Source organism: Hemibagrus wyckioides, linkage group LG03, assembly GCF_019097595.1.
Source record: "Hemibagrus wyckioides isolate EC202008001 linkage group LG03, SWU_Hwy_1.0, whole genome shotgun sequence".
Lineage (NCBI taxonomy): Eukaryota > Metazoa > Chordata > Actinopteri > Siluriformes > Bagridae > Hemibagrus > Hemibagrus wyckioides.
The window spans coordinates 27,229,985-27,248,270 of NC_080712.1; the positions used below are offsets into that span (position 1 = coordinate 27,229,985).

The following is an 18,286-nucleotide window of genomic DNA, read 5'->3' on the forward strand; positions in this document are numbered from 1 at the left end:
CAGCCTTCTTTGATTAATACTACAGCACTTATACAGTACTCTAAAATAATACCAGGCTATAGGATACAGGTCTAACATACTAACGTGGGAATTAGCTTCGCAATGATTTCGGCTACAAAGCGGTTTTAAGCATATACATATATATATATATTTTTAATGTTGAATAAAAGTGTACAGTTATGTAAACAGCAGATGAAACCGTGTAGAAGCCCACAGCGGCTGTTGACAGGTGTAACACTCACCACACGCCACGGCGCAACCATCACGAATAGCCTTGTATTTGTTCCCAGAGGCGTCTTTCTGAAGCTTTCGGAGAATTTCTTCCATTATGAGACAGAAATGTTGTTGTCTGAGATCCAAAAGAATTTAAAAAATATCTAGTTTTAGGCCTCCAGCTTAACGCGAGGCATCCCGGTGGTAACGTTAGCTAAGCTAAGGATGATTCACGCTTAGCCAGTGATGTAGCCAAACAAGCAGGCGTCAGTCCGGGAACAAGGCTGCTTTTGTTTTGTTTTGTTTTTTTCCTTCATTACAACAGAAATGTGCGTGTGGTTTTTGTTCCAGTGTACCTAGCGTTTCGCGAATTTGTGAGTAAAGTGTATTATTATTAATAATAATAATAATAATAATATTGTAAATAAAGAGCTGCGCTCCAGCCGGAGGTGCTGCCTCCTCCTTCTCCAGTCGGAAACTGCGCTTTAGAGATTCCTGAAGCACGCCACAGTGCCTCAACAGCGCTGTACTATTAGGGGGGAAAAGTGTTTAAAAAACAGTCCATGATACTTAGAATTCTGCTTTTCAACACAGTTTATCTATAAAATTACTGTTTCCACCACACAAGTCTGGATTATCTGTTTACATTTTGACCTAAACTTCGATATAAACAGAGAACAAACCCATAAGGCTGCTGCTGACTTATCTTTAATTATTAGCATCTTAGCATAATTACAAGCATTATTGTATTGTTAGAATAATTAGTTCAAAGTACCAAACATATCATTATAAACTATTATCATATATTATTATTATTATTTACATTTTATATTTTTGTGTATGTTGTATCTTGTTGCTGTAACACACCAATTTCCCTCAGAGGACCGATAAAGTCTATCTATCTATCTATCCATCCATCCATCCATCCATCCATCCATCCATCCATCTATCTATCTATCTATCTATCTATCTATCTATCTATCTATCTATCTATCTACATTATATTGCCAAAGGTTTTGGGACACAAAATCATAGAATTCAGGTGTTGTTTTTCAGAGGTTGGACTTGGCTTCTTAGTTCCAGTGAAAGGACAATTTCATGCTCCCAACTTTGTGGGAACAGTTTGGGGATGACCCCTTCCTGTTCCAGCATGACTGCACACCAGTGGATAAAGCAAGGTCCATAAAGACATGGATGAGTGAGTCCTGACCTCAACCTGATAGAACACCTTTGGGATGAATTAAAGTGGAGACTGTGAGCCAGGCCTTCTCACCCAACATCAGTGCCTGACCTCACAAATGTGCTTATAGAGAAATTGTCCAAAATTCCTAAACCTTGTGGAAAGCCTTCCCAGAAGAGTTGAAGCTGTTATAGCTGCAAATGACAGGCCAACTCCATATTACATTCATGTGCATGTAAAAGCAGATGTCCCAGTTTTGGCCTGGCTCACAGTCTCTGCTCTAATTCATCCTAAAGATCTGGTTGAGGTCAGGACTCTGTGAAGTTCCTCCACACCAAACTCTCTCGTCCATGTCTTTATGGAATGAACCTTGCTTTGTGCACTGCTGCACAGTCATGTTGGAACAGGAAGGGGTCATCCCCAAACTGTTCCCACAAAGTTGGGAGCATGAAATGGTATGCTGAAGCATTAAGGTTTCCTTTCACTGGAACTAAGGGGCCCCCTGAAAAACAGCCCCCAAATTCAATGATTTGGAGGGGTGTCCCAAAACTTTTGGCAATATAGTCTATCTATCTATCTATCTATCTATCTATCTATCTATCTATCTATCTATCTATCTGTCTGTCTGTCTGTCTATCTATCTATCTATCTATCTATCTATCTATCTATCTATCTATCTATCTATCTATCTATCTATCTATCTATCTATATCAGTGTATGAGCACTATAAGCGTTAATTAACATTCATTTATAGGCATGGTACATTCTTTCGAATGTTTATTCAGCTTTACAAAAGTTTATTAGGATCAAAATCATAATTATTCAATCATTTAGCAGCGGGTTGTCCAAATTCTTTTTGTAGGGGGGCACAGGGGTTCTCTGGATACTCCAGTTTCCTCCCTGACTGGCATTTCTAAATCGTCCTTAGTGTGTGAGCGAGTGAGTGTTTGTGTGTGTGAGTCATTGTGCCCTATAATGGGTTGGCACACCATCCACGATATAGCCTACCATCTCCTAGAATAGGCTTCAGGTTCCCTGTGACCTTGTGGGGAGCCTTTCAGTACAAAGAAATAGATGGATAGAAAAGTGGCAAAGCAAAAATACTGCACAAAAAGGAAAATAGCATTTGTTAGTGTTCACATCAGAACATGGGAATGATCTCTTTGTGGCATGGTTGCTGATTCCAGCTGGGTTGATTTGAATATTTCAGAAACTAGAACTACATGTTGAACCTTGAGGCAGATTGGCTACTACAGCTACAGCAGGAAACCACATGGGGTTACAAACCTGTCAGACAAGAATCTGAATATAAAGTGGATTCACTGAAGTTTTCACTGATGTACTTCCATGAGACTGAGCAGTCAAATGTGAAGCTAGTAGGCACAAGCTCACTCTATAAACAAAGAAGGTCATAGGTCTAGGTTGTTGATGCCATGTAACAGGTTCTGTATTAATCCAGACTGTATTTATTGCAAGGGGCTATACTTGCCATTCTGTTTTGCCTTTCTGTACCATGCTCTTGTCTAATATTATTGTTGTTATTATTATAACATTATATTGTGCTAGTGTATAGTCCCATATGTGTGGACCATGTGAGAATAAAAATAAAATGATAAATTTAATTAAATTGTAACCCTTCATACAAGCAATTATAAATGAAGCAGTAATTTTTTTCTGCTTTGAGAGATTATGCAAGCTTTTTAACAAACCATGAAAAGTGACCTGTATATATTCATTCATTCATTAATTCCTTTTATCACCAGTACATATACATTAATTACTTCATTCTTTTGTTTACAGTATGCATCCATCCATCCATCCATCCATCCATCCATTCACAGATAAAAATTTTTACATTTATCTTCAGCACATGTTCATACATTAATTTATTCCTTCTTCTATTTACAGTTTATGTCCATTCATTTTTTCATCCATCCATCCATCCATCCATCCATCCATCCATCCATTAATTCATTCATTCTTTTATTTTCAGTAAACATTTTTTTTCAGTACACATTCATTCATTCATTCATCTTTAGTATATATACATTCATTCATTTTGTCTTTTATTTACAGTGTACATTCATTTATCTTTCCATTCATCCATTCATCTATCCATCTATCCATCCATCCGTCCGTCTATCCATCCGTCTGCCTGTCCGTCCGTCCATCCATCCATCCATCCATCCATGCATGCATTTACTTTAGTATATTTAATCATTTGTTTATCATTTAGTAAATATACATTCTTGTACCCATTCATTCCTTTAAAATTCATTGAATGTTTTCTCCTGGTCAGGGTCATGGTGGATCTGAAGCCTATCCTGGTAACACTGGTTGGAAGGCAGTTTGGGACACCACTTACACACATATTCACACCTACAGGCATATTAACAAAGCCAATCCATCTACCTGTGTTCTCACCCAGAGGAAATACACATGGACCATGCAGAGACGCTGCAGAGACAGTAACCCAAGCTTGACCTGGGGACCTGGGAGCTGTGAGGTGGCAATACAACCCGCCTTTGAGAATAGATTTTTAATGCAACATAATCCCACCAGTCAAATATTATACACATTATTTAAACATGTACAGTACAGTATTATTGATCCTATTTAAAACATTTTGTTCTTGAACTATGAATGGCACGGTGGCGCAGTAACACAGTGAATAGCATTGCCTCTTCAAAACTCTTGAAAAACTCAATCTTAAATGTAAAAACTTTTGTAGGGATAGGTGATGATTGACCGCTGAAATAAAAATAAAGATGATATGGTGGCCAGCACTTTGAGATTCACCTTATTAATAAATGAGCATCTTAAATTTTTGTCCATTTATTCATTCATTCATTCAGATAGATAGATAGATAGATAGATAGATAGATAGATAGATAGATAGATAGATAGATAGATAGATAGATATGAATTTCTTCTGGGATCAATAAAGTACACTATATTGCCAAAAGTTTTGGGACACCCCTCCAAATGATTGAATTCAGGTGTTGTTTTACAATTCAATTCAATTCAATTTTATTTGTATAGCGCCTTTTACAATGGACATTGTCTCAAATCAGAAAAAGGAGAGGATAAATAAATAAATAGAAATAAATTATTAAATTATCAAACTATATTATCCTTATTTTATTTTATCCCTAATGAGCAAGCCTGTGGCGATGGTGGCAAGGAAAAACTCCCTGAGATGATATGAGGAAGAAACCTTGAGAGGAACCAGGCTCAGAAGGGAACCCATCCTCATCTGGGTGACACTAAACAGTAAATAATGTTTTTCAGGGGTTGGGTTTGGCCCCTTAGTTCCAGTGAAAGGAACACTTAATGCTTCAGCATCCCAAGACATTTTGGACTATTTCATGCTCCCAGCTTTGTGGGAACAGTTTGGGGATGGATGGCCCCTTCCTGTTCAGTCTCCACTCTAATTCTAAATTAGGCCAGAGGTGCAGGCCAGTACAGTTCCGTCACACCAAACTCACTCATCCATGTTTTTATGGACCTTGCATTGTGCACTGGTGTGCAGTCAGGATGTTGGAACAGGAAGGGGTCATCCCCAAACTGTTCCCACAGTCAATGATTGGGGTGTCCCAAAACATTTGGCTCTATCTATCTATCTATCTATCTATCTATCTATCTATCTATCTATCTATCTATCTAGATTGTTGTCCATTCATTCAATTAATTTTCATTGGTCCATTATTATTATTATTATTATAGGTGGTGGAGGTGGCTCATATAAAATAGACTTTTGTGTGTTTGGGCACTAACAAACATTGGCTCGAAGTGAGTATCATAGCTGGCTTCACACGCCTGTGTACCACTGAACTGAATGCGACCTTGCTCGTGCTACGTTTCTGCCTGACGGTGAACGTGATGGCTGCGGTGTGGCGCGCTCGGAAATTTGCTCGCTGCGTCGTCCGTTTCTCCGACCGTGATCTGTAAACAAAAAACAACACGCCGATACTGCACGGGTTCCCGCGCCGCAACAAGACGTCAAAGATACGCCAACATGGTAGATATGTCTTGAACACCCGTAACTAGGCCAATTAGCTTGCTTGTTTTGCTAAAGTGGCTAATGCAGCCTGTATGACGTGTAGCATTCCTTTTACCACCCGTCTTCCGGCAAGGCGCGGTTGTAGCCTTGTCCAATCAGAGTGAAGAGCGAAGGGGCGGGGCATTACTAGCCAATCACCGCGTCGTGCCGGAAAACGTGTGGGAGATGTAACGCAGACGTACGCAGATACTATGTTGTGTTATGTTAATGCTGCCAGCAAAGCTAGTCAAGCTGCTTGGTTTGTTTACATACAGTCAGATCCAGCGCTAAACTGCAGTGTGTCCTCATCTTATTCGACTTATCTTAGTTGCATGACTAAAATAAGATTTTTTTTAAGGAAGTAATTTTACTCAAAAAGGGTGCTAGAAGTCGCCGTCTGACGTCACACGTTAATTTGCATACAAGATTAATCCATTTGCACGTGCGTTACGTTATTGTTTATTTACACAGATTTAGTTATAATACTCTTATGAAACACTTAATCTGTTTTTCATAAGATCTGTCTGTTGTATGTTTTACTGTATTATTGCAAAGCTGTTCATCATCATGAAGATGTATTAATTGAGGAAACAGTGAAATTAATGAATAGATTTATTTTGGAATAATCTAATAATTTTTTTAATATAATGAAATATTTTATCTAGATTTATAGTAAAATTCTTCATCCCTATCTATATATCTATATCTATATCTATATATATACATACACACACACACACATATATATATATATATATGTGTGTGTGTGCAGTGGGGCAGTGGGGCAGTGGTGGCTCAAGGCTCTGGGTCGTTGACCGGAAGATCACCGGGTCGTTGACCGGAAGATCACCGGGTCGTTGACCGGAAGATCACCGGGTCGTTGACCGGAAGATCACCGGGTCGTTGACCGGAAGATCACCGGGTCGTTGACCGGAAGATCAGGGGTTCAAGCCCCAGCACCGCCAAGTTGCCACTGTTGGGCCCTTGAGCAAGGCCCTTAACCCTCTCTGCTCCAGGGGCACCGTATCATGGCTGACCCTGCGCTCTGACCCCAACCTCCAAGGATGGGATATGCGAAGAAAGAATTTCACTGTGCTGTAATGTATATGTCATGTATGTGACATGTATGTGTCATGTATGTGAAATGTATATGTCATGTATGTGACAAATAAAGGCTGTTTCATATATATATATATATATATATATATATATATATATATATATATATATATATATTACAATTTACATTTTTTATTTATTTATTTCAGTTATTTTTAAAATACACCTTTACGAATGAGGAGTCAATCAATGTACTGAACTGGTGAATTCATTTAATTATTCTCTACTGTGTGTCATTCGTTTGTTTGATTATTTATGTTACGACCGCTTTCAAAGACCCAGTAAAAGGCCTAAATGTTGTCATGACATTCAGCATAAAATGTCTCTGTGAGGTCCCTCTCACTGAGAAATTGAGAAATCTGAACTTTTGTGCTTCTGTCACTGTTTAACCGACTGAGTTAGATATTTGCAGTAGCTAAGTATTTGTACAGCCGCATTTCAAAGTTGAAGCATGGTACACATAAACCAAGCTTTAAGACTTATTTGTAATATGATCATTTCTTCCATAAACAGGCTGAAAGCAACCAAAATGCCGGTGTTGGTTCTGTTGAAGAGGGGGAAGATGAAAATTCTGAAGACTCTAATTTGCAGGTCAGTCATACATTCATAAATGGTTTCTATAGCAACCAGAGATTTACACGGATGCAGTTGACGGATGCAAATTTACATATGCTGTTTACATATGAGGAAGAATAGTTGTAACCAATTGTAATCAGCCAGGAAGAGGAACCAAAACTAAATACAAATGTTAGATTGAGTATTCCTTGTTAGTAACCCAGGATATGAAAAATGCAGTAATTATAGAATACATGCATGTATTAGTGTTATACATCGATCAGCCATAACATTATGAGCAGTGACAGGTGAAGTGAATAACACTGATGATCTCCTCATCATGGCACCTGTTAGTGGGTGGGATATATTAGGCAGCAAGTGAACATTTTGTCCTCAAAGTTGATGTGTTAGAAGAAGAAAAAATGGGCAGGTGTAAGGATTTGAGTGAGTTTGACAAGGGCCAAATTGTGATGGCTAGACGACTGGATCAGAGCATCTCCAAAACTGCTCTTGTGGGGTGTTCCCGGTCTGCAGTGGTCAGTATCTATCAAAAGTGGTCCAAGGTAGGACAGTGGTGAACCGGCAACAGGGTCACGGATGGCCAAGGCTCATTGATGTACGCGGGGAGCAAAGGCTGGCCCACGAATGCTGCAGTTGTCAGTATCTCTCAAGAGTATCCTTTAAGTCCTGTAAGTTGCAGGACTTAAACGATCTGCTGCTAACATCTTAGTGCCAGACACCACAGCACACCTTAGGGATCTAGTGGAGTCCATAAATCTCTTATCTGTTACACTGCAGCACTGTTATCTCAGATCTGCTTATATGGTGATTAATTTTCTGTTACAGCACGAATGTGTTTTTTTTTTAAACCTTATCGTTTTTAGTAATTGTATTGTATGGCAGAAGTAATGGAAAAATACATAATCTAAAGTGAATAAATTACAGAGATGTTATTAACAAAGAGAAATGTGTGTTATCATTTATATAGCGAATCTGTCTGTAAGAAGATTATATGAACCTGAGGAAGAAGCTTCAGGTGTCCAGTCTTTGTAAGCATCAGACAAACAAAATAGAGAGAGAGAAAGAAAGACAGAGAGAGAGAGAGAGAGAGAGAGAGAGAGAGAGAGAAAAGGCTTGTGATGGAATGATTGTTCATAGCTGCTATAACATGATAACAAGTGATAACATGAAATTGTTTCTGGAATGTTCCACAACATTAGATATAACTATAAATTAAAGACATGACATGTCATTTGTAATAAAGCATAATTGTAATAATTATCAAATTGCTGTGGTATAAGAGGCATAAGATGAGATGCTTTGAGGTGTGCTGTTATAAGAAAGTAATCCACTTCTTAGACATTTCTTGGTAAGTACTGCAAAACCCCTATAATAAATTATTTTATTCTTTTTCATCCCCTGTCTGAGCTAGGTATTACCCCCCCACCCCACCCCCCAAAAAAGGGATTGCTGTTTGTTCCATGTTTTGTCTTATGAGTGATTTATGTGATTCAGGATATTCATCAGTTATCTTCCTGCTCTTTTTGCTCTTCAGCTGGAGCTTAGTGCTTTTAGGGCTAAGTGGATGTCAGAGCTGCGTCCTGGCTCTGGGATTAAGACTGGACTGTCCAAAGCTGCTGATCTAAAGAAGACACAGGAACGGGTCAGAGAGGAGAAAGTAGGTGGCAGTGATGAGTTATGACACAACAACTCCTCACTAATTAAATATTCAGTTCTGATTATGGTGTAACTGTGACGCGATACCAATACTGTCACAATAAATGCTTTGTTTCCAGTGAGTCCTTTTTCTATAATCACAGTTAATTTTGTACGAGTGTTTACACAGTGAATGTGGGGTTCACCAAAATCCAGTCAATTTGGAAGAACTTTTGCCAACGTGATCGATGTCAATATATAATTATGTGTATTTACTTGGATTTCTGCATTTTTACGTATATGGAATATATTGTCATTGGTTAAAATGCTTATTTTTAAACAAAAAACCCAGTCATTTTATATTATTGGCATGAATTAAAGAATATGGGGAAAAAAGAATTGAAACAAAACAAATTTATAGATTAAGACAAATGAAACAAATCATTTAATTCTGAGTAAAAAAGTAGTAGGGGCAGTGGTGGCTCAAGTGGTTAAGGCTCTGGGTCGTTGACCAGAAGATCAGGGGTTCAAGCCCCAGCACCGCCAAGTTGCCACTGTTGGGCCCTTGAGTAAGGCCCTTAACCCTCTCTGCTCCAGGGGCGCCGTATCATGGCTGACCCTGCGCACTGACCCCAACCTCCAAGGATGGGATATGCGAAGAAAATTTCACTGTGCTGTAATGTATATGTGACAAATAAAGGCTGTTTCATTTCATTTCATTCATTAGTAATATATAAACAGAGGACTGGCCGGTCTGTCCAAAAGCCTCAGTCGATATGAGAATAATTATATTATTATTATTATTATTACACTTTTATCTGCAGAGAAGTAAGTCAAAATAACTTCCAATTCAGTCGTTCTGTCTTTACCTTGATTGTTCATTTAGTTCTCAGCCGTCTGTGCACGTGACCTTTTATGGAGTTTAGTGGACGTCACTGCATGCAAATGAGCTGTGTCAAAAATCATACCTTGCACTTCACGTGTAATCAACAAACGCATGAAGAAAATCAGAGTTCCCAAAACTTCTGTAAATCCAACCTAAAGTAATATTATTAATAACCGAGGTTCGCTGTTGAGGCAAACGATTGTTTCCACAAACCTTATCAGCTTCTGTTCATGTCTAACATGACGTACCCTAAACCATGACCTTTAGTTATATGATTATCACACAGTGAAATTTTCCTGCTGTTCCATTCCCGTTATTTCCTTAACAAAATCCTTAACAATCTTTTAATCGGCTTCTAAATTCTGTCGCAGGCCCGAGAGCTGTTCCTGAAGGCTGTTGAAGAGGAGCAAAATGGAGCCGTTTACGAAGGTACTCCTTAAATGAGTCAGTGTTACGTGAATCGTATGAATGTTTGGTGTTATCTTAAAGTAAAGTATTGAGTGGAGGGGATTAAGAAAACATTACATCATACACAATACACTTTATTTTTGATTTCTCAAATCAGAATGTGCTGATTGATTTGCAGTGTTAATTAACCTTCCTTTAATATAGTACTTCAGTAATTCTTTTATAATGGTATACACCAATCAAGCATAACATTATGACCACCTGCCTAATATTGTGTTGGTCCCCCTTTTGCTGCCAAAACAACCCTGACCTCACCTTTTTATCAGAACCAGAATTAACTTCTTCAGCAATTTGAGCAACAGTAGCTCATCTGTTGGATCGGATCACACGGGCCAGCCTTTGCTTGGAGCCTTGGCCGCCCATGACACTTGCTGCCTAATATATCCCTCCCACTAATAGGTGCCATGATGTGTAGATAATCAGTGTTATTCTGACTTTTTATTTTATTTCTGACTTTATACTGTATATTTTTTTCCATTGCAGCCATCAAGTACTACAAAAGTGCAATGCAGCTTGTGCCTGACATTGAGTTTAAGATCAACTACAGCAGATCTCCTGATCCAGACCGAGTGGGTGGAAGCTAGTAAGGCTTAAACTTTTGTTCTTCCTGTATGAATGGTGTTGTTAGGTGTATAGAATATTATGCAAGTAGTTTTGATTGTTGCTTGAAGTCGACCTTCTCTTCTCTTACCTTCTCTATCGTATCCAGCCTGGAGCAGAACGAGAACGACGGCGAGATCGATGATCTCCTTGCGTACCTCCAGCAGCAGCTGACTGTAGAGCATTCCTCCCAGAAGATATGTCAGCCCGAGGTGGAGACATCACAGGTGCATATTTCAGGTAATATTTTATTTAAAAATTCCACTCAGGCACATGACATGATATTTTTGAATGTGTCATTGATGTATTTCTGGTGCGTGTCCCCATAGTGTTGCCTCTTGAGGTGCTGATGTACATCTTCCGCTGGGTGGTGAGCTCAGATTTGGACATGCGGGCGTTAGAGCAACTCTCTCTTGTCTGCAGGGGTTTCTACATCTGTGCAAGGTGAAAGCCAGGTTATTTTTGTCGTGCTAATGTGAATCAGGTCTGAGTGAACTTAAAGCTTATTTTTGCTAAAGAAGTTCTGCTGATTATTAATACGCCTAACGCAGCTTTTTTGGCAGCTTGTCTATCATCCGTGAGAAGCTGATAAACCTAAATGGAGCGTTATTTCTTGGAGAAAGAGAAAGTAACGGCGTTTCTATTAACTTGTTTCATTCTTTAATGTATATATGTCCACTTGCAAGTACTATGTATATTTCTAATTTAAGCTGTACTGCCAAAAGGACATGGACACCTGAGCATCACACTCTCGTGCATGTTTAACATCTCAATCCAAAACCATGAGCTTTAATATGGAGTCAGTCCGCTTTCACGGTTATATTGAGCTCCACTCTGCTAGGAAGGCTTTCTACCTGTTTTTGGAGCGTGACTGTGGGGATTTGTGCTCATTATCAGGCAGTTGGTGTCAGTCAGATGTCCAGTTCATCTCAAAGGCCAAAGGTGTTCAGTGGGGTTAAGGTCAGGGCTTTGTGTAGGATACTTGACACTAGTATTGACAAATCATGTCTTCATTGAGCTCACTGTGTGCGTCGTCATGCGTCATGCATCGTCATGTGAACACACAGTCCCGTCCTTGGGTGGTTTGAACCCCAGTCTTCCAATCAACAACTTTATCAAACACCATAACCACTTGAGCTACCACTGCCCCAATGGACATGATGGGTCAGGTGTCCAGAAACCTTTGGCTGTATATATTGTATGTTTTATCTTTAAAGCATTTTCCATGGTGACAAAATTTGCAAAAGTTGGTCTCAGTGATGCTTTATCTCAGCCTGATGTCTCCACGCAGGGACCCTGAGATTTGGCGCTCGGCCTGTCTGAGGGTGTGGGGCCGGAGCTGCACCAAACTGCTGCCATTCACCTCGTGGAGGAACATGTTCTTAGAGCGGCCGCGTGTCCGCTTTGATGGTACGTGTCTTGCATTGTACAATTTTGAGTGTTTATAGATACGGACACTTCAGGGAAATATAAGTAAACACATATTACATTGATTTTTTTGTGTGTTTTTTAAAATTTGGTTGCACTATAAATAAAGGGTTATTGAATGGTGTTCTCCATAAAGGAACATTTCGGTTTATTTGTAGGTGTTTATATCAGTAAAACATCATACATCCGTCAGGGAGAGGAGTCACTGGACGGCTTCTACAGAGCGTGGCACCAGGTGGACTATTACAGGTAGACATGAACTGTAGTAAAATTTGAGAAATGTTTTTTCTGCTTCAATTCATTAAACCATGATTTCATAACACAAGTCTAATCAGCCACAACCGTGCATATGTTACAGGTATTTACGCTTCTTTCCCGATGGTCAAGTAATGATGATGACCACGCCTGAGGAGCCTCTGGCCACGGTTCCACGTTTGCGAAGCAAGAACACAAGGTATTGTAGCCCTGAATAGTTGTTTGTGCGCTAAACACTAATAAGCGAATTCAGTTGATGCTTTTATTGCTACCTTGATGCATTTGAAATGGCAAATATTAAAAGGAAAAGTGCACCAGGTTCAAATACGTGTGTGGTGATGAAAAAGTGTGGGCAAAAAAACTACTGAATGAAATAACTGCCCAAGTAGAGTAAATATGAACAAGGAAGCAGACTGAGAAAAACAGGAAGTTAACCTCAACTCTTGAATTCTATTTCTAGCCACTAGGTGGATTATATTTAATTTTTCTTTTTGCCTCAGTACATCAGTCTACCTTGATTGATTGCACAATATTTACAGATGTCCATTTGAAAATGATTAACATTAGTCAGATCTGTGCAAACTTTGGTTAGAAGTTTGGGAGAAGTGGTTTGGCCAGCAGTTGTGTCAGTGGGATATAATGCAATCATAGTCATTTGATTTCGAAAAAGTTGTGTATTTGTATTCATGATATCTCTTGTGAGATTGCTTCATTCATGTTGCAGTCAACAACAACTGTGTGCAGATTCACAACTCCATACACATTCAATACAGGGTTAATTACTAAAAATCAAGGATTTATTTATTACTTTTTGATACTATTAAATCATCCGCATGTACCCTGTTAATTCTGATCTGCATAGTGGAATAGAGTAGTGAAGGATTCAGTTTGGATGCAATTTAATGTGTATTTTAAAGGACAAAACTTGCAAAATGATGCAATCTCTTCTTAAATACAGCAATCCTGTAACTTAGTTTAAAAAAGTTTCGATGTCATTTTCGTTTAGACCTTCTTTTCTGAAGATCAACAAAGAGCAAACTTAATAGAACATGTAAGCTTTTGATAGAAACTTGATATTATTTAGCCAAATGCTCTATCTAAACTGGTCATGGAACCAGGAGTCTTGCATCTGGAGAACATCAGGATCAGAAGGTCTGAGATTTTCAGCTGTGTTGAAATGTGGGCTGAAGACGCTTTTAAAGAAACCTTTGCGTGTTGAGTTTGTATTGTACACTTATATTGTCAAACGTTTTGGGAAACCCCTCCAAATAATTGAATTCAGGGGTTGGGCTTGGCCCCTTAGTTCCAGTGAAAGGAACTCTTAATGCTTCAGCATACCAAGACATTTTGGAGAATTTCATGCTCCCAACTTTGTGGGAAAAGTTTGGGGATGGTTCTTTCCTGTTCCAACATGACTGCACCCGATAGAACATCTTTGGGATGAATTAGAGCGGAGGCTGTGAGCCAGGCCAAAACCGGGATGTCTGCCTTTACATGCACATGAATGTAATATGGAGTTGGCCCGCCCTTGGCAGCTAGAACAGCTTCTGGGAAGGCTTTCCACATGGTTTAGGAGTGTGTTTATAGGAACTTTTAACTATTCCTCTAGAAGCGGATTTGTGAGGTCAGGCACTGATGTTGGAGGAGAAGGTCTGGTTCACAGTCTCCCCTCTAATTCATCCCAGAGGTGTTCTATTTGGTTGACGTCAGGGCTCTGTCCAGGCCAGTCAAGTTCCTCCACACCAAACTCACTCATCCATGTCTTTATAAACCTTGCTTTGTGCACTGGTGTGCAGTCATGTTGGTACAGGAAGGGTTCATCCCCAAACTGTTCAAACAAAGTTGGGAACATGAAATTGTCTAAAATGTCTTGGTATGCTGAAGCATTAAGAGTTCCTTTCACTGGAACTAAGAGGCCAACCCCAACCCCTGATATTATTTGCCAACCCCTGGCAATATTTCTGGGTGATATTGTGCATCTCCATTATACCCAGGATGGACTCCATCATGATTGGCCACTATCGGCTGTCCCAGGACACGGACAATCAAACCAAAGTTTATGTCGTCGTATCCAAGAGAAAAGACGAGGTGAGTGTCCTGATAACCTTTATGCAGTTTTGGATACAAGTGCCATATTAACATTGGCGGTTTTGAAAAATACTCCAGAAGGGCTTCTGGGCTTCTGGCATGTGATGTCATCACAGCGAAGCTTCCTTCGATTCATGTGCGTCCACAAAATCAAGCACTCTGCAAAATACCGGAGGAACTGTCTTATATTTCTAGATGTATAGTGCTTTCCTAATGCTTGTAGTTTGGTTTTGCTGTCGAGAGTTTTAAAGGTTAAACACGCTCTATAAATTACTTTTGGTGATTGTAGAAGGCGCCCGAGTACCAGAGGAGTCGGTTCTGCAGGCGGTACCCAGCCCCCGAGTCTGAACGCTCCTTCCATGTGGGGCTGCAGCTTTCCTCTGGGGGGCGCCAGCGCTTCAACAAGCTTGTGTGGATCCATCACTCCTGCCACATCACGTACAGGTACATCTACACGGTGTCCTAAAACCTGTTGTCCGAAATCAGCTAAGCATTTATACAGGCTGACGTATGCCAAACTGTATAAATAATCTCTGTCATAGAAATAATATGAAACAGGGCCATGTTTATTTATAACGTTAGCTAAATGTTGCTGGAAAAATGTCAGTGGGTTATAATGTTACCCTAAATCATGCTGTAGTAATCAAGACTCCCGTGCATGCATTTCATAATAAACAACGCTGGCAATCAACTGCAGAAATGTCAGGGTAAAGAGCGCATGCAAAGGGCAATCGTTATGTGCAGGATTTTATCATTAAAGTCTACAAAATTAAGACGAGTGGAAGACTAATGAGTTTTAGCTGCCTGGCGGAAAACTGAATACAGTATGTGGAAAAAAACATTATTATTATTATTATTATTATTATTATTATTATTACTATGGCTCCTTAAAACATAATGCACTTCCATTTTTTTAACTCTGCCAGGCCACAGACAAGGGTGAAATTATTTAAGAAAACATTATCTAATAAAATATCTGTCCATTTTCTCAATTAATGTAATAGATTTAAAGGCAGCATGAGCAGAGCAGGACGCACATGCTAATTAAATGTTAATTAAATTACATGCTAATTAAACCAAACTAATGGCTGCAGGAAAAGTAACATGTATACTTATATTGCCAAAAGTTTTGGGACATCTGCCTTTACGTGCACATGAATGTAATATGGAGTTGAATGAATGTGTAATATGCCTGCCTTTGCAGCTATAACAGCTTCAACTCTTCTGGGAAGGCTTTCCAAAATGTTTGAGTGTGTTTATGGGAATTTCTGACCATTCCTCTAGAAGCACATTTGTGAGGTCAGGCACTGATGCTGGGTGAGAAGGCCTGGCTCACAGTCTCCGCTCTAATTCGTCCCAAAGGTGTTCTATCAGGTTGAGGTTAGGACTCTGTGCAGGACAGTCCACACCAAACTCGCTCATCAATGTCTTTATGGACCTTGCTTTTTTCACTGGTATGCAGTCATTTTGGAACAGGAAGGGGTCATCCCCTGAAATTGTCCAAAATGTCTTGGTATGCTGGAGCATTAAGAGTTCCTTTCACTGGAACTAAGGGGCCAAACCTAAGCCCTGAAAAACAACACCTGAATTCAATGATTTGGACAGGTGTCCCAAAATCCATTTTGGCAATATGGTGTGTATTAAGGATACACTTCAGTACAAGTGAAACATTCCTAATTATACAGTAAACAATTTTATCCAAAATGATCCCATAGCTGGTAGCCTAAAGGTCTTCTTACACGCTAAACATGTATTTTAACACTAATGTAGGCTAATTTAGATCTCCATTATGCGAGTTTCAGGCTTAATCTTATTAATAAAAATGTTTGAACTCAAAATTTGAATTCGAAATCAGACTCGGCACGCACCTAGTTTGAAGGTTTCTTTTATATTTCCAAATAATTTTATCGCTTTGGGCGGAGCCTTGACCGCCCATGACCCTGTTGCCGGTTCACCACTGTTCCTTCCTTCCTTGGACCACTTTTGATAGATACTGACCACTGCAGACCGGGAACACCCCACAAGAGCTGCAGTTTTGGAGATGCTCTGATCCAGTCGTCTAGCCATCACAATTCGGCCCTTCATCAAACTCGCTCAAATCCTTACACTTGCCCATTTTTCCTGCTTCTAACACATCAACTTTGAGGACAAAATGTTCACTTGCTGCCTGATATATCCCACTCACTAACAGGTGCCATGATGAGAAGATCATCAGTGTTATTCACGTCACCTGTCAGTGCTCATAATGTTATGCCTGTTCGGTGTATACTGTGTTAGGCTACAGTGTGTTATTTTGTACAATTTTTGGTTGGTGGTGTGGCATGGGATATTCTTTTAATGTAAAAAATATGCTATATTTCATATAAGGTTGATAAACACTTATGTAATACAGTGTATAATGAGGTGATAAATGTCCTAGGTAGATGATTTATTAACACTAACCCTACCTAGCCTGTTGAAATAACCTTGGCTTATTGTTAGCTCATAGATTATACATGTATTTAATGCTGTTGTGTTTTTAATTTATTTTTTACTTTCTTTACCTTTCCTTTCAGATCAACTGGAGAAACGGTCATCACGGCGTTCGACCTGGACAAAATGTACACACCGTTCTTTTTTGCCCGTGTGAAGAGCTACACTTCATTCTCAGAGCGCCCCCTGTAGGGCCACAGGAGAGCTGCATGTAAAACATCACCTATAACAAATGGTTTACGCATTACTGTCCCCAACAAACATATCACCCCCAAATCCTCCTCGCTTTGAGCATGAGGCTAATGAATGTAAAATAATTAAATAGATAAATAAATCAATGTTTGCGTGAGGATTTCTGGAAGAAGAAAAAAAATCCTTATGGCAGTGTAGCAGCATTACCTTCCACGGTTTACTGTTTGAAATGATCACTGGCTTATTGTTGTAACTGCAGATATACAGTAGATTTAAAGCAGCTGTCTTTTCCTTACTTTTCACCAATGCTGAATGTTTCCACTTCGATATTTTTGTGAATTTTGGTGTGTGTCTACTGACGACTGGAACAACCAAATAAACAATGTTGAAGGTTGGTGTGCTTGATTTCTTGTGTTTTTTTCCACCTTGTTTTCAGTCAATGCAAACAGTTGCAAAGAACTTTTTTTTTTAAAATTGTTTCATATTAATAAATGTTATTTATTCATTTATTTATTTTTATTCTGTTTATTTTATTACCTTCTGGAAAGTCCAACATGAATTCATCTCATATTAAAGACAAATACACCAGCATTTCAGCAATTTAAGCAACAGTAGCTTGTCTGTTGGATCGGACCATATGGGCCAGCATTCAATCCAAATGTGCATCAATGAGCCTTTGCCATCCATGACCCTTTCACCTGTTCACCACTGTTCCTTCCTTGGACCACTTTTGATAGATACTGACCACTGCAGACCGGGAACACCCTACAAGAGCTGCATTTTTGGATCCAGTCATCACAATTTGGACCTTGTCATACCTTTTTTTCCTGCTTCTAGCACATCAACTTTGAGGACAAAATGTTCACTTGCTGCCTAATATGTCCCACCCACTAACAGATGCCATGATGAGATCATCAGTGTTATTCACTTGCCTGTATAGCACTTTTAACAATGGACATTGTCTCAAAGCAGCTTTACAGAAACATAGAAAAGAAAACAAAATGAAAAAGTTTATAAAAAAAAATGTAAAGTTAAGTTACTATTTTATCCATAATGATCAAGCCTGAGGTGACAGAGGGAAGGAAAAACTCCCTGAGATGATATGAGGAAGAAACCTTGAGAGCAACCAGGC

General features: G+C 39.3%; 2 protein-coding genes across 4 annotated transcripts in view; one reads left to right on the forward strand and one right to left on the reverse strand.

Annotated features, from left to right (window-relative positions):
* Positions 1-680, reverse strand: part of arfgef3 (ARFGEF family member 3) — a 28,456-nt gene extending 27,776 nt beyond the window's left edge. For all 3 annotated transcript variants that reach the window (XM_058385802.1, XM_058385800.1, XM_058385801.1), the window contains exon 1: positions 243-680. In XM_058385802.1, coding sequence (XP_058241785.1) covers positions 243-327 — 85 coding nt within the window. In that variant the 5' untranslated portion in view covers positions 328-680. The remainder of the gene's footprint in view (positions 1-242) is intronic.
* Positions 681-5,206: 4,526 nt separating this feature from the next.
* On the forward strand, positions 5,207-17,548 carry fbxo9 (F-box protein 9). The gene is made up of 13 exons (XM_058380813.1): positions 5,207-5,414; positions 7,068-7,145; positions 8,665-8,787; positions 10,023-10,080; positions 10,603-10,702; positions 10,829-10,959; positions 11,049-11,163; positions 12,011-12,129; positions 12,306-12,396; positions 12,506-12,601; positions 14,397-14,490; positions 14,780-14,934; positions 17,046-17,548. The coding sequence occupies exons 1-13, from the start codon at positions 5,412-5,414 to the stop codon at positions 17,152-17,154; spliced, it is 1,272 nt and encodes a 423-aa protein (XP_058236796.1). The 5' UTR covers positions 5,207-5,411; the 3' UTR covers positions 17,155-17,548.
* The last annotated feature ends 738 nt before the right edge of the window (positions 17,549-18,286 follow it).